Source organism: Taeniopygia guttata, chromosome 3 (assembly GCF_048771995.1).
Source record: "Taeniopygia guttata chromosome 3, bTaeGut7.mat, whole genome shotgun sequence".
Classification (NCBI taxonomy): Eukaryota; Metazoa; Chordata; class Aves; order Passeriformes; family Estrildidae; genus Taeniopygia; species Taeniopygia guttata.
Genome location: NC_133027.1, coordinates 47,541,264 through 47,557,388, shown reverse-complemented (window position 1 = coordinate 47,557,388; position 16,125 = coordinate 47,541,264). Strand labels below are relative to the sequence as shown.

Below are 16,125 nucleotides of genomic sequence, written 5' to 3'. Positions count from 1 at the left end.
TCAGTCTAGAGTTTAGAATAAAGCCTTGCCCCAAACCCTATAGCTCCCACAAGCAAGACCCTTTTTGGAAGGTGTCCTCATGTTCATATTTCAACCAAGCCTGTTTCTCCATCAGTGATCATAATGGGCCCACTATGATAACTAATTTATACCTTTTTTTATGCTTTTCACAAGGCAACAGATGCAAATAAGCAATTTTCACAGTCTTTCACACAGAGGTTCTATTTCCAGTGTTACAGTGGAGAAATGAAAAATAGATTAGGCCAGAGGAGGAGCCAAGCTTAAGAAATAGTCTGCTTAGTGGACCTTTTTCAGTGTCAATTTCTTTTTTCTTTGACAAATGCCGTTCCCTTACAGTGGTTGGAGAATTTGTGGGTTTTTAACATGCTACCTTTGGGATAGGCAAAAATCTCAGCCACACCAAACAAGCACCTCTGACCTTGCCTCTTCTGCTTTCTGCTGCAGTTGTCATGTCAAGAGCATTTTCATTTTAACTCTAGTGTGATAGCTATGATGCTACTCACATTGCTGCCTCTGGCCAGGCAGGTCTTTTGAGTCTGGACTCCAAGCAGCCTTGCAGCCTTTGGGCAGCTGTATTCAGCCTCCTCATGCCTGGAGGAAGCTGGGCCAAGAGTGCCAAAGAGCATGTGGTACCCAAGCCTGAGGCCAAGTACATAACAGAGAGTCAGCATAGGTAAGTGGGTGTAACATCATCATGGATGGTAAATAAGAGGTTAAGAAAGATGTGTACTCACCACATAGGATAGATAAGGTCAGGTAGGTTTATTTGTAAGCAAGGAAGCTCCATTGAGAAATGCTGTAGCTCAAGGTTGCAATCCATTCATGTGTTATACCAAGCAAATAACTTATTTTAGAAAACAAAACCAAAGCAAAAAATAGATATTGATAGTCTGGCTTTGAGGATGAGGAGATGTTGAGGGTTTTCTAGGTGAAGTGTCATAACTTCCAGAGTTTCAAAATTTGCTGTTCCTTTTCCCCAGAAAGAACTTGTTTTGCATTGCACTCAGTTAAGAACATCATTCAGAGGTTGTCTTCACTTAGGAGCAGCTTTGCTGTTCCCTTCTGTGCACTGTATTAGTTTGATCACTGGTCTGGGTCTGGAAGGAGCATAATTCCCAGTCTGTGTATTGGGTTTGCATGGCCAAGCTGTCATAGTGGGAGAATGGGGGGGGTGCCTGAGAAGTGGCTGTGACCTTGTGGGAGGCCCATGGAGAGAGGAGCCCCTGCTGGAGCAGCCTGACCTTGAAGGACCATGGAAGAGTGACCCATGCTGCAGCAGTTTGGGGAGGAGTGTTTGTTACCTGTGGGGTGGACCCATGCTGGAGAAGTTCATGGAGAACTGTCTCCCATGCAGGGATCCCACACTGGAGCAGGGGAAGGGCTCCTCTCTCTCCCTGAGCTGCAGCAGAAGCAAGCAGGGATGAGCTGACCATAACACCCATTCCCTGTCTCCCTGCACCCCTGAGGGAGGAGCTAGAGCTTAGAAGGAGGGAGAGGTGTGGATAAGGTGTTTTTAAGGTCTTATTTTATTTCTCATTATCCTGCTCTGATTTTCTTAGCAATAAATTCAATTGGTATCTCTAGTTCTAGCCTGTGTTGCCCGTGACACTATTTCATAAGTGATCTATCCTGGTCTTTATCTCAACTCATGAGCCCTTTGTTATATTTTCTCTTCCCTGTCCAGCTGTGGAGTGAGAGAGACTTTGGTGGGCGCCTGGCATCCAGCCAGGGTCAACCCACTACAGTCTAAGAGAAGAAAGCAATAGTAAAGTAGCCTAAAACAATTGCTCCCTCACTGGACTTCACACGTCCCAGAGTAATCTGTATAGCTCATTAGTTTGTGTGCAGGGACATGTAATGTTTCCTGTCTTCTGGAAGAGCAGCATTGTCCAGATCCATTCTATTTGTACATCTGATGTATTCCATCTAATCAAGCTCCTAAGAGCACACCAAAATACTTTCCAGTGTTTTCTTCAGCCACAATTGGAAACTTCACATTCTTTTTTGTGTCACAGTAACTCTTCAGGTAACTGTAACTTAAAGTTCCTACAACTTTTCTAGGAAAAGCCAAGCACTATTGCATTTCTGTCCCCAGTCTGTATGGGCAGTAGATTTTTATTGTACTGAGCATTAGAGTGGCCATATCCTGTGGCATCCTGAGATTACTGAAGGTTTCACTAATAATGATGGATGGTGGGAGGATATTTGATTTTTGGTCTTCTCAGGGAATAAAAATCTAATGGAAAAGCCGTCTTTTGGGAGTTGGATGTTCTCTTCTTGGCCAAATCGTAATTCTTGAAATATCATGAGCACAAGCTGATTTTTCATAGAATTCTACAATGATAGAATAGTCTGGGTGGGAAGGGACCTCTTAATGGTCATCTAGTCCAATCCTACCATAAGCAGGGATATCTCAGGTTACTCAAGAGCGCTGTCCAGCTTGAACCTGAATGCTTCCAGGGATGGAGTATCCATGACCACTCTGGGCTACCTGCTCCAGTTTTTTGTCACACTCATTGTGAAAAACCTTTCTTTCTTATATCTAATCCAAATTTAGTCTCCTTCAGTTTAAAACCATTACCCCTTGTCCTATCCCAACAGGCTCCGCTAACAGGCCCCCTTCAAGTACTGAAAGGCCACAATAAGGTTGCCCCAGAGCCTTCTCTTCTCCAAGCTGAATAATCCTGATTTTCTGAGCCATTTCCCATTTCATGGCCCTTCTCTGGACTAGCTCCAACAGGTCCACATCCTTCCTGTGCTGGGACCCCCAGAGCTGGATGCAGAGTTCCGGGTGGAGTCTCACCAGAGCAGAGCAGAGGACAGAATTCGCTCCCTTGCCCTGCTGGCCAATCTGCTTTGGATGCATCCCAGGACACTTCTGGCTTTCTGGGCTGCAAGTGCCCATTGCCAGCTCATGTCCAGCCCCTCATCCACCAACACCCCTAAGTCCTTCTCGGCAGGGCCCATCTCACTCTATTTGTCCTCCAGCCTGGATTGATACCAAGTGCTGCCCCAACCCAGGTGGAAGAATAACGCTGAGTATTTTATTTCACAGATTTAAGGATTTTAGGATAAACTTTTAAGGGGTCTGGAAGCATACTGAAAGCAGAATGTCATTTATTATTTATTAAGAATTGAAACTCTTGGGTATTCATTAGGAGAGAGGAGTTGTACAGACTGCTCAGATATTCTCTCTATGATGTTAGATGTGAAAATATGACAGACTCCAGCTATCAAAAGAGAAACACTAAAACTTACAGGATAAAATAAGTAAGTCTATAGAACAGGTTTGTAAACATAAACAGGCCATTTAAGAGGTAAAATATATAGCTGAAATACTGCTATTTTTATAAGTCTGACTAGTAATCCAATTGATTTAGACATAAAAGTCTTTGAAACTCTGTTTTTAAATTAGTGGTTCATGTCAAAACTAACAGAATTTCTTTGGCAAATCCTAGGTACTTCAGCCCTTGCTGGATGTATGAATTCTGGTGAGGAACATGAGGATTACTTGCTTTAGTTTTATAACCAGGGTTTAGTGTGAGGGAAGGGAAAGGGGAAAGGAGAAAAGAAAAGAAGGGAATTTTCCTGGATTAAACTGTGATGAAAAAACCTGGCTTGACTCACTTTCCAGGGACAAAAAAATTACTATGATTTCAGACAGCAATGTCTCTTTCATTGCTTTCATTTAATTCCTTTTTCTACCTTTTTGTTAAACAAAGGGAAGTGAAGAGCTGTTTATGTTTTCCCTCCCCCTTCTGTCTCCTCAGGGTTTTTCTTCCAGCACACAGTTCGTTATCAGGTTTCAGAGTGTGCTTTGCAGCACTGAGTAAAGCACTGGATAAAAATACCAAACATTTGATATCTTAGAACAACAAATCAGTTGGGAAGGAGCTTTTCTGCTGCTGTTGCTTCCATCCATGTTGTACTTAAGGATGTACTGCCAAAATAAAAGCAAGGAATGCAGTTTGTTAGTGGTTATTTATATACAAACAGATGAGTTAACAGTAACAGTTATTTTCACAGCCTTTAATATGTAAGGGAAGCAAAGCACAGCAGAAGTTCTCACCCCAAAACATGAGGTAATTCAGCTGATTCAAAGACAAGGATATGAAAAAAGGTGCAGATTTTTGTTCAAAACATAAATTTATGAAACTAATATTGAGAACAGAATGTGAACAAAATGTGAACAAAATGTGCATTTCATTTTTTTTTTTGTAGTATCTTGAAAACAGCAAGGTCAGAAAGCTTGGGTTTGTGGTGCCTAACAGACCAGTAGCGTTTTGTAGTCTAATGAAAAAGTAAAATATCTTTGGAAATATTCTTACTGGATAGTGAGAAACACCCAAATGTTTGTTCAGTGTGTTCTGATTTGTTGTGAGCCTGTGTGACCTAACAACATCAGTTTGGAGTCAATAATATAGGAGAACCTTAACTCTGTGCAGAATCTGATATCTGCAGAGGTTTGTTATTTATTAGTCTGTTTTCATCATTTTGAAGACCTAACTATGGTCCACTTGAGGCCATTCAAAGCGTTTGCTCCTATTTTATAAATATGTAATACCACAAATATGGGGGGTGGATGCAGCTGATAAATGAAACACAAGAAACCAGTGCTGAAGTGTTGGTCTGCACATTAGGGAATACTGTAAATCAGTAACCTAACCTTTCTTTTTGTAATTATCCCTGCGAAAGGGAGGGTTAAGGAAAGGCCTGTAAGAGTATGAGACAGTTTTCTGGAGAGGTTCCTCAATGTGTGCAACAACAGGCAGCAAAAGAAATAGTGCCCTACTTTTCCTTTTTCCTTTCCCTTGCCTTGAAGTAAAACCCGTATATGAAACTAAACCAAATACTCCTCATGTTTGAAAATGGGAGGTGCTGCAGTAAGCTAAGCAGAACCATGCTGTGACCACAACACAGATAATTGAGAGCCTAAATACAACTAAAAGGAATTAGTGGGGAGACCATGCCAGGGGTGGTTACAGTGACAGGATAGGAATATGATCCTTGCCCAGACACTGCAAATGGATATCAGTAGGAGGAAATTACACTGACAAGATAAGAGGAAAAGGGGGTTTGGTAATTGTAACATGAGATGAGAATCTAGAGGTGGATGGTCAGGAAAGGCTGAATGATACAGATGTTTTTTTCTAAGCATCCTTAAAAATTAAACACAGCCAGGACATAAGGATACAGACTAAAGACCAAATCTAAGGTTACAGCCAAGTTACCGGCCTAAATGCTACATCGTGTAAGGATTTTATTCCCTGTCCTGGCTTAACCCCAGCCAGTACCACACAGACACTTGCTCATTCTCACTGCCCACCCCCAGGGCCCCCAAAGGTGGGATGGGGAGGAGAATCAAAAAAAGGTAAAAGCTTTTCTTTTTATCTTGACATGGTAATATCCTCCTGCTGATATCCAAGAGGTTGGGATAATAACAGTTTAATAACTGCAATAAAGTAAAATATAATAATAATTTTATTGGAAATTAAAAAGAGAGGCATATAAGCCAAGAAAAACAAATTATGCACAATACAGTTTCTCCCAGCTTCTTGTGCAGCTCCTCACTGGCAGAGCATGAGAAAGTGAAAAGTCCTTGACATAGGATGAACTCTACTTATCAGAAACTAAAACATCAGTGTGTTACCGACATTATTCTCAAACTAAATCCAAAACATAACATTGTACCAGCTACTAGGAAGAAAGTTAACTCTATCCCAACCAAAACCAGACATTTCTACAAGTCAAAGTGTAGAGTGGATAAATGAATCTGTATTGAAGAAGGTGATTGAATTGTTCCTTGTAAATAAGTTTACAAAAAATACGAGGTTCTGGATTCTGGAGGTGGAACAAGCAAACTCCTGAAAAGGACATCCTGCAAAAAGAAAGTGGAGGATTCCCAGTGTCATGGAAGCCAGGAAGAGGATAAGCTAACAGAAAGTGCAACATTGAGGTGCTGGTTTCTAGATTCAGTCATGGAGAAACTGAAGTGTCCCTGCTGGTTCTCCTGCAGAGCTGCTTGGCAGGACCTGCTAAGTCAGGAGAATGAGTTCTGCAGATATTTTTCAGCAGGGACTGGGGCAGGGCAAGCACAAAGCTTGCAGTCAGTGTGCAGGCTTCCTCTGAAACACCTCTGCATGCCTGTGGTGCCAGTCTTACCTCTGGTACTGTTAAAAAGAGAGTACTGGGAGAGAGGTGCAAACTAAAGCTTAGAGTGACTTGCAGCTAATGTTTGGTGAAAAGTACTTCAGCAGAGGAACCAAGGGGTTACATAGAAAAGAAAAAGTAGCATAGGGCCTGGCCTTACTCTCAGAGTCAAGCAACATGAGTCACCATCCCTTGAGGTGTTTAGAAGTCTTTAGGGACATGGTTGAGTGGTGTTAGATTAATAATTGGACTCAGTGATCTTAAGGGTCTTTTCCAACCTAAATGTTTCTATGATTCTGTGAAGGTAATCAACTTTTTACTTTTTTCTTCTGAGAGAGAGAGCTGTGGTTCTTTAGTGGAGATGTTTTGCTTGGATTTGACTTGTCTTGTGAGCAGCTTTGTTCTGTTTTGGTTTGGGAACAGCCAAATATAATAGTAACTGTAATAACCAACACAGATGGAGGGAGTGCAGGTCAGCAGCAATAAACTTCTGGGCTGACACGGAAGGCAATGCTGCTGGACAGCCCTGGTAGCCAGGAGTAGCAGAGTTTGTCTTGAAGTCCCTGCAGCATAAACTCACAGAACATTTTCACAAAGGCCCACACTCAATGTGAGGGTTTCAGAAATTCATCTTAATTTCTAGAATTTTGAATTTTCTATTTTTTGCAATTCATTTTTTTTCTTAAGCACATCACATATTACATTTCTACTGTCAGAGAGGGAAGGCACCAAATCCTGCCCATTGTGAGTAAGCCAGGAGGGTAACCATGGGAGCAGGGTTCTGCTCACCGCTGGATCCTAAAAACCCTCTACGGAGAAAGAAAATAATCCAGGTTATCTTGCAGTAGATGAGGAGCTGAAATAGGACATCACTGTGGTCGTGTTTCACCTGTCATAACCAAAAGAAATTAGTATGATTGAGCAAGCCACGTGTGTTGTAGATATAGTTGTACTTGGTTAATTGTCCTGTAATTGACTGTGGATCTGTATGCCCTTCACAGGCATGAATAACCGGGAAGTCTTGGAGCAAGTAGAACGAGGTTATCGGATGCCGTGCCCCCAGGACTGTCCCATCTCCTTGCATGAGCTTATGATTCACTGCTGGAAAAAAGACCCAGAGGAGCGTCCAACTTTTGAATATTTACAGGGTTTTCTTGAAGACTACTTCACTGCAACAGAACCCCAGTACCAGCCTGGAGACAACCTGTAAATTCATGGTTTCCAGACGCTGTCATGAATTACCAGGTATTTCTCAGCCCTGTCCCACCTGCCCTCCACCTTCCAGCTCTGTGATCGGCTTCTCCAGAGTGCAAGATCTTCCAGCACTGCAGTGCACAGGAGGGGCTGCAGCTGGGAACTTCCATAGCCCTTGCCTATGACCACTTGTCCTAATAATCTGAATGTCCTGGATGAAAAGGAGAAAAACACTTGTTTTTTCTTAATCAAAGACTCCAAAACTGCATTGTATTGATGTTATGTAAACTGCAAAACCTCTGTTCATTGTAAATAGTAACTCAGTGCCAATAACTGATCCTAGTGCTTTCCTTTTTTTAAAATGCAAAACCTATGTGATTTTAACTAGTCTTCTCCTGATTCAACTAAAAGTATTATTTTCCAGAAGTGGCCTCTTTGTCTAAAACATTTTTTTTCATGTTTTAACAAATAAAAAATCAGGACAGGTGTTTGGGTTTTTGCTTTTTTTATATATAAAATATATATAATATATATACATACCTGTACATACAGTATATGGGTGCTATTGCAGAGGAGGCTCATTTGGAATTGAATGAATCCTGCTGCAGCTGTACCCAGAAAGCGATAATTTTACTGCAGACATGAAAACACTGGTGGGATTCTGAAAGCCAGTGATCTAATTTTTGGCTTTTGCCAAGCATGATTTTTTTTAAATTGGATTGCACTTTTTGTTTATGATTATGTACCTGTAGATGGTTGTAACTTTGCTCTTTCAGGAATCACGTGCTGTATTTACAGTAATGTTTCCAATGTTTGACAAGTGTGTGATGATTTGTTCTTGAAATTAAAACAAACATATTTAAAGCAAGAAAACTACACCATCACCGTTTGAACTGGAAAATTGAAACTGCAAGGACTTCTTGTATCAAAACACGTATACTGAAATGTTTCAAAAAGATTTATTAAGCCGTGTAACCACATTCAGTTGGTGTTAAAATAATAGCATTTTAGCCATGTCCCCCTGCTAAACTGTTGGTCATGCAACTAGGATTTTTCTGTTTTATGTGTAACATTTTTCCATTGTAAAATAAGTGTGTTGAGTGTCCTGTACTGCTAATGAAATTACTTTCTCTGTGTCTGCAAGTTCTCCAGTGGAATTACTATGCACTTCTTTACATTTCATGGGGGATGCACAGAACAAAGTATTACCTTTTCAGTTGTCTGTACCAGCCTTGAATTACTTACATTTAACCAAAAACCACCAAAAAAAAAAATCCTTTCTATTGAGTTTTTAATACTGAGTTGCAAATTTTAAAGTCTTAATTACATTTTGTTATGGTTTATTCACAAGTTTACATTTTAAAACTGTTTAACTTTCTTAATTTAGTAATTAAAAAAAAAGAGCATTTTACATTTGGATAGTTGTTTTTTTGTTTAAATTGTGGAGCTAATGGTGGACATGAGATTAAAAACTTTTCAAGAAGGGGTGTCATGCCATTTGGGGCATCATATTTCATAGGAGTATGCAGACCAATTACCTATGGGACATCATTTTCCAAATTATGAAGTCAATATGTTTTTAAATAGCTGGAGTTCAACTGTAAGGAAGATGACTGAATGCATAGCTAGTCTCTCTTCTACAACAGTTTGTTCTTTATTAGTTCTGTTGCATTTAACATGAATACTTTAACATTTACAAGTGTTGCAGGAAAAGCTTTTCTATGTCTTGTATTGCTGTTACTGCTTTAAAAGATTGTGGCCAACTAAGACTTCCTGACAGTTGAAACTTTTTTTTTAATTATTTAGTACTTAGATTGTGAATTCATATTCTGAAGATTCACACATTTTCTAAAGAGAACCTTTCTTCCTTTGTGAAAACTAACCCAATAATCAATTGAGATTCAGAGAACAAATTGTCATCGTTTTAATATTTTCTATACAAAACTTTGACTGAAAATCCTCTTGCAAAGGAGGCTTCCACACTTAGCCTTTCTCAAAGTGTGAATTTATACGGCAGTGTTGCTTGGTACCAGATTTCCATGATAAATTGGTTAACATTTTACATGTAGAGTCTATAAGTAATGTTATGTACATTATCTCTTCAATGTTGCTGTACCTGGAGCTGTGGAGTACTGAAGAGGCCATGATCCTTGTTGGACTTCTAGCTTCCTCTTAGTACTTACAAAGCAAGTCGTGGTCCTCTTTTTTTTCCCACAGCTACCCCCCTGCCTTAAAATATCATCCATGGAACTGAGGACTCCATAGTAACTTAGCGGGCTGGCGAAGCCAAAATGTCACCTCCTCAGCCCAGAGCCCGGTGGTGAAGTGTGGCCATTCTGCCAAGTTCCTTAGCAGCCTTTGCTATGCCACAAACTTAAGTGCAGTTTCCATCTATAATGTGGGACGAGCCTAAAATGTTAGTTTGCCTATGTTTCTCATTGGAAGTAAGACTCAGATGGGGCGTTGTTGGGGTTTTATGGCCTTCATTTCTGATTCTTGGGTTTGCTGTTTCTTGTATTGCATTCGGTCTCTGAGTACCATGTTGGTCTCTGCCGGATCTCTGCCTGCAGCTGGCTTGTGTGCAGACTGGTGCCACTGTTGAGTGGCAAATCCAGACCATTTCTCATTGGTAGCTCTTCTGCTTCTTTTTCTTAATGTTGGGAGTTTTGTTGTTTGGGTTTTTTAATCTCTCAAATAAAAACATTAGCAAAAAATTTAAACAAGGTTTTTAGGTTTTTTTGCTATAAATTAATAAAAGCCTTTTCTTAAGCACTGTGTATACACCACAAGTAATTGTGTGGTGACTGTAAAAGGAGAATTTATGAGACTAAGAATATTCTGTTCCTTCCAATAATTTTTTAATGTAAGACTAAATAAATTCCGCACAGGTAAAAACAGTTGGCCAAATGCTTCCCTCACCAGCCCACCTTATTCCCAACCAATTCATGGTGTGGTGGCTGATTTCCAGAAGAGGTCTTCTAGAAGACCTACCAGCAGCAGAAAGGACTCCATGGGATGACACAGGTGTCTCTAAGCCGAGTTTAATCCAAGATCTGTCTCAGGAAAAGTGACAAGTGGAAATTGGACACTGCTGCGAAAGGGATGGTTAGTATGGTTCTTATATTTCTGTGAGAAGGCACTTACATGAGACTTGGTGGCCTTTGAAAAAGACAAAAGGCACTAACATGATGTTCTTTAACTTTTGTAAACAGTGCTCAAGTGTAGTTCTGGGTGACAGCTCTGGTTTTGATTTAATTACCACTGTAGAAAAACAAAGTAAATACAAAACAGAAAAGTGATTAACTGCTAAAATTACAAGAATAATCACAAATGGAAAATCTGTCTCCAGTGTGAGGGTTTCTCCTGAAGCCTCTAGACTGGAAAGGACTACCTGCAGCCCAAGAAGGCAGATTGCTAAATATCTCGATCTTGCCACGTAACTTCAAGGTGAGTGGAAAGTTGCTCAAATTTATTTCAACATGCACCATCCATTTCTGAAGTGCTCCAATAAGAAAAATGCAGCACACTAATGAATACTACCATATTGTACCCAAGGAGTATAAGGGCCTCACACAAGGCTGAGCCCAAGCATGCAAGAGCTATTAGGAGATATACAGTAGCTCCTCTTCTAAAGTGTAGACAATATTCATTCATCAAAGAAGCCCTTTCCTGTCTAATGGGAAATTACCACCAGCAGTGCAGACAAAAGGATATTTATTTTCTCCAGTCGTGTCAGTTTGAGGGTCTGTCTGTCTTTCAAGAATAATTGAACTCTGTTTGTAGCTCAGAAATCTCATTGTGTTCTGCAGTCTTGGAAAGCAGTGATTATAATTTCCTGTGACTCACACACAGGGATATTTTATCACTGAGGGGACTCCTGTCAACTGCAGCAGCATTCCCTGCCGTCTTCACTGAAGAAAGGGGCACTTTAGTTTCAGACTTTCCTACAAAGAACAAATCAGAACCTGTATCCTTTCTGCATAAAAAGGAAAAGAGGCCCCTTGCTGGGATTGCCACATAAGTAGGGTGCTAGTGCCTCCCTCTCAGTGCTTCTAAATTTCTCAGAACTTCTGACAGCTAAAACCAGGCTGCTGAGCTCCATTTTGAATGTTAGAGAGGAAACGCTGTCTTCCCATAAGTCCATGAAATATTTTCTGTTGACTTTTAATACAGAGCCTGTTCTTATGTGTGTGTGCAGTAATCTATAACTCAAAAGGAAATTCACACATAAAAACATCTACACAAACATCAATCTATGTCCTTGTATTTCTCCCCTGTAGCTGAAAGCTTAACAAAAATGTGAAACTGGGACATGAATAGATAGAGGACAAGATGATGTTAACAAAAGAGCTGCTCTTTTTTTCTTCTTGTTTTCCTTTTTTTTTTTTTTTTTTTTTTTCCCTGATGGTTCCCACTACGTGATCTGTTACAATCCCTATTCCCGCACCAGGAGAGGTGGTAGCAGCAAACACTGCTGCTACAGTCCAGAGATGGTGTGGGTCTCTGGCTACTGCAAAGAGCAGCCTGCAGCTATCTTAAAGTCAGGGAGAGAAAACATTTCTCCCAAGGGCATGGCTGCAGTTTGGAGCCTGCAGTGGGAGTGTGCAGAAGTGCAGAGAGAACTGCCCTCCCAGGAAAAGCAGGTCATTAGCTGGCAGGCACTGCATCGTGTTGTGGAGAGGCAGAGCCAAAGGTTGCAGCAGCAGCTGTGTTTGCAGCACCAGCTGTGCTCACAGTGCCTGTGCTTCTTGTGCCCAGGGATTTGGGTGATGAGATTAGAGCAGGCTGAGGAGCATGAACTGCGGTTTCTGCTTCCAAATGTAAATATCTTCTCTGTTACAGCATAGAGGAAAATAGTGTATGTTCAAGATGGGGCTAAAAAAACCACAGGATTGGTGTGGCCTGTGACTGCAAGGCAAGTGCTGGTTCTGCCTGACTAGGCCAGATGAAGTTGGATTGTTTGGCTCATTGTTGGGAATAACTCAGCATTAAGCTCTGTGAATAGCTAAAAGGGCAAAAAGTAAAGAAATGAGATTATCCTTCTTCCCCTACAGCCAGGCTAGAGCTTGCCAAGGGCTCTGGTTTGCTTTTTTGTGCATCAGCATTTGTTGCTGAGCTCATGCACCCAGAGCCTTGCTCAGCTCCCTACTGTCACAGCTTCACACAAAATTCCTGAGCCCTGAAATGGATGAATTCTAATCTGGAAAAAGAAAAAAGAATGCAGGGCTGCTTTGTGACTGCCGGGGCTCAGCCTCATGCCAGAGGCCTGTCTCTGAGCCCTGGCATTCCCTGTGCTTTATTCACTGCTGCAGTTCAGGCTCTGGGCTGCCTCTCAATTCCACAGGCTGCTGGATTTCCCCAGCTAGAAAATGCTACTCATATAGGAGGGTTTCTGGTGTTGGGAAAGGGCTGCAGGGGTCCCAGCACACCGCTCCTGGCACCACACATGGCCTGAGCCATCACTGTTCCTGGGACAGGCTTCCAGGAGAGAGTGGCAATGCAGAAGGGACCTGCAGCTTCCCTGGAGGCCCTTTGGACACCCAGAGCTGCCATGCTCTGTTAGCAGCAGCTCAGGCACAAGTGTGTGGAGCTGCTGACAGGTCTTGGGGTCACTTGACCGGGGTTGTGTTGCTACAGCCCATAGTCCAGTGATAGTGGAGAAACAGCTTTGTGTCTTAAAGAGAGAGGACTAGGTACGGTTGATCACACAAGTGCTCAAGTGCTCCCTCAAATTCCCATGCCTCCCAAAAGCAGTGCAGCCACCAGCTGAGCTTTGTCTATGACCTCATATATATCCAGTGTATAAAACACATACCACATATTGAACATTTGCATATGTTATATGTCTTTTGTTCCACTTGGGTGGCCTTTTCCTCCCCTCCCCCCATGACTCATCCACACAGCTTCCATCACATTATTCTGGACGTGTCATTTCTGAAGGACTACACATCCCTGTCCTGCAGAGAATAGGGGCTCTGTTAATTGTCAAATGTTGAGTGGGTAATGATCAATGGGTGACTAATTGGATGCAAGAGGGAATAAAATAGGTATTACTTAGCTTCTGCTCTTAATTAAGAGGATACATAATGCTGTGGGGAAAATCTTAACAAATGGCAGGAGGTGTTTTTGTCATTATGCAGGGTTTAATTACATGCATTGCACAAGCCAACATCCAGGTACTGTTTTCTTTCCTTTCAGGTGTCTCTCCAGGGTGTGACTGAAAATTGCCAAAGCAAGAGCCTTAAAATAAAATAAGTGGAAAATATTTTTGCAGGCATGTGCCTAGCAATGTAAACAGCAAGACATAGAAGAAAGCCCCAGTTTTCCTCACTGTGCAAAAGCAGCAAGGGACATGCAGAGAACCAGACTGAGACCAGTGCATTATGCTGAGGCAGAGGGGGTTAAAGGCTCACTGCAATGTCTCCAGGTTAATTCACAGCACCAATGTTAAAAGAGGAGTAACATGACAGTGTTTTATTTAAACAGTTAATCATTTGGAAGCAAAAAGATTCATGATTTATTTCTCCAAATACAGAGATGTGGTAAGAAATATGAGACGGGGGACTCAATACCAACACTTTCTTCCTAATGAAAAAAGAAATATTACAACTCCTGCAGGATGAGGAACGGGTTGTTTTTTTTTTTAAAAAAAAAGGTCCGTGTTACTTGCCTTGCCAAAGAAAACCATCCTGCACTTGAATCTGTTCTTTCTATGACAGGCCCAATATGACTCATCACGTTCTGCCTGTAAATAATGTACAGATGAGATTCTAACTTTAGAGAGTTCAGAGTTTTATCTGGCTTTCAGTGAGTGAAGTCAGTAGGGTAGGAAGACTTCAAATATATAAAAGAGGCCTTCAGAAGGCAATTATGACGGCTTCAGTTTTGGGGATGAGGGAGGTTTTTGAAATGCTAAAATAAACTTGGGTATCTGTTGTCCAAGTTTCCTAATCCAAAAATGAGTTAACTGACAACAGTTTCTACAGCTTTGTGGGAGTGTACTTAGGTTTGGGCTGGACCTTTGAAACCCACTCAGCAGACAGTGCTGTTAACAGATTCAGCAGAGTGTGACTTTCAAGCTATTTTCCCCCTCTTTGTCTAAAGTACATAATGCTCAAGAGAAAGGAAACTGCTCCAAATATCTGCTGTTTTCTGGGGCTTGGCAAGTTAAAGAGGGGACAGAGACTGGTTCTTTGGCCGCATCTGCACACATCATTAGATCTCTGCATTTCTGGAGCTGGATGTGACAGATCTCACAACCAGAATGTTCCTCTCCTGGACAACTGACAGCTGTCTACAGGGGTGGCAGGTGGACACTGTTGTTTGCTGGATGTTACAGACCAGTGTCCAGGGTTTGACCAGCGGAGAACAGAGGACTGTCCATATCCATTGTCAGTGAGGGAGGCCATCCACGGCGAGAAGAGAGGTGCTTGATGGCTCCATAGCAGAGCCTTTTATAAAGAAACCCCACAAATGTTGGTATTGATGAAGCATTCCATGGGACACTCTGTCTGCCAAGTTCCCATGCTGCTTGCATTCCCTGAGGAGCTGGTCATTGTACAGCAAACACTACATACATCCCTCACACACATCCCAGGAAGGTCAGGTGCTCCCCAGAGCAACTCCCTCCCTGCTTCCATCCTGTCGACATTCAACAAGGTCCTGATTTTGGCTCCTGTGTGGCCGTGGGCCCCTCACCACCCTCACCCACTGTGGCACACAGGTGGCAGTGGAGCCATCACTGCTCCGGTGGGAAAGCTGGCAGGAGAGGCAGCCACCCAAGCCTAGTGTGGTGCAACTCAAGGCTCAGGCAGCCTTGAAGAAAATGCCGGCTGTCAGGGTGCTCATGGTGCACAACAGCTGTGCAGTAGAGGCCAGGCCAGAGGGATTAAACCTTCAGCTGACTCAAATGACTGTGGTTATAATGCAGCCACTCCAGCCGTAAGCATCTAGTGCTCATCACATCTGGGGCTGGCTGGGAGCAGCAGGGACTCTCCAGGGAGTCTGGCAGCAGTCAAGGACAACTTCAGAGTGCTCCAAAAGGGAGCCCTGGTGTCCTGCTGGCCTTTGCCTTGGCACAGGAGGCAGGAAGCGGGGAAGGAGGGGGTCAGGATGGCCAGTTCCAGGGCCAGGCTGATGTGGGATTTCTCACCAGGGAAGGTAAACCCAGGCTGCAGGGCATCACTGCGCTGCCATCAATACAATCACACTTAGTGCTCAGCTGGGGGCACATCCTGCTCCCAGCTGCCTGAAGGCAACTTCCAAAAATGTGGGCAGTCATTCCCTGATGAGAGGAGATAATTGCCTGGGTCACTGCTTTGCCTTTGGACCAGAAAGAGGGGCTGGCAGAGTGGCGGGCGTGCAGAGGGAGCCCTTCCCGAGGGCAGGAATGCTGGGTATGTGACCCCCTCCTCGGTCCCCCGTGTCACAGGAGGGGCACAGGAAGGAGCAGCGGTGGCACTGCCAGAGCGAGGAGCTTGGGGGTGGTTTCCATGTCCCTGTGTGCGCAGGCAGACCCGCCAGGCATCGAGGCAGCCGCGGCGTCCGCCTGCGGTCACCCGGAGGATGGGGAGCCGTGCCAGGCGGCAGCTAAGCGAAAGTCCTTCTAGGGTGAAACTAAGAAAATGAGCCTGGAGATCACGAAGAGCTTCTCGGCGGGGAGATGCGCTGCGTGGGGGTCAGGACAGTGGTGTGGGCTGGGATAAAAGCGGCCAGAGCGGCTTTCCTGGGGCATCACCGGGCATCTTCGGAGCTGCTCGG

The 16,125-nt window shown here is 43.0% G+C and overlaps 1 protein-coding gene across 3 annotated transcripts in view; it reads left to right on the top strand.

Moving 5' to 3' along the window:
- The window catches only part of FYN (FYN proto-oncogene, Src family tyrosine kinase), a 53,354-nt gene extending 43,266 nt beyond the window's left edge, over positions 1-10,088 (top strand). For all 3 annotated transcript variants that reach the window (XM_004174223.6, XM_032747538.3, XM_072926787.1), the window contains one exon: positions 7,173-10,088. In XM_004174223.6, coding sequence (XP_004174271.1) covers positions 7,173-7,381 — 209 coding nt within the window. In that variant the 3' untranslated portion in view covers positions 7,382-10,088. The remainder of the gene's footprint in view (positions 1-7,172) is intronic.
- Positions 10,089-16,125: the final 6,037 nt, after the last annotated feature.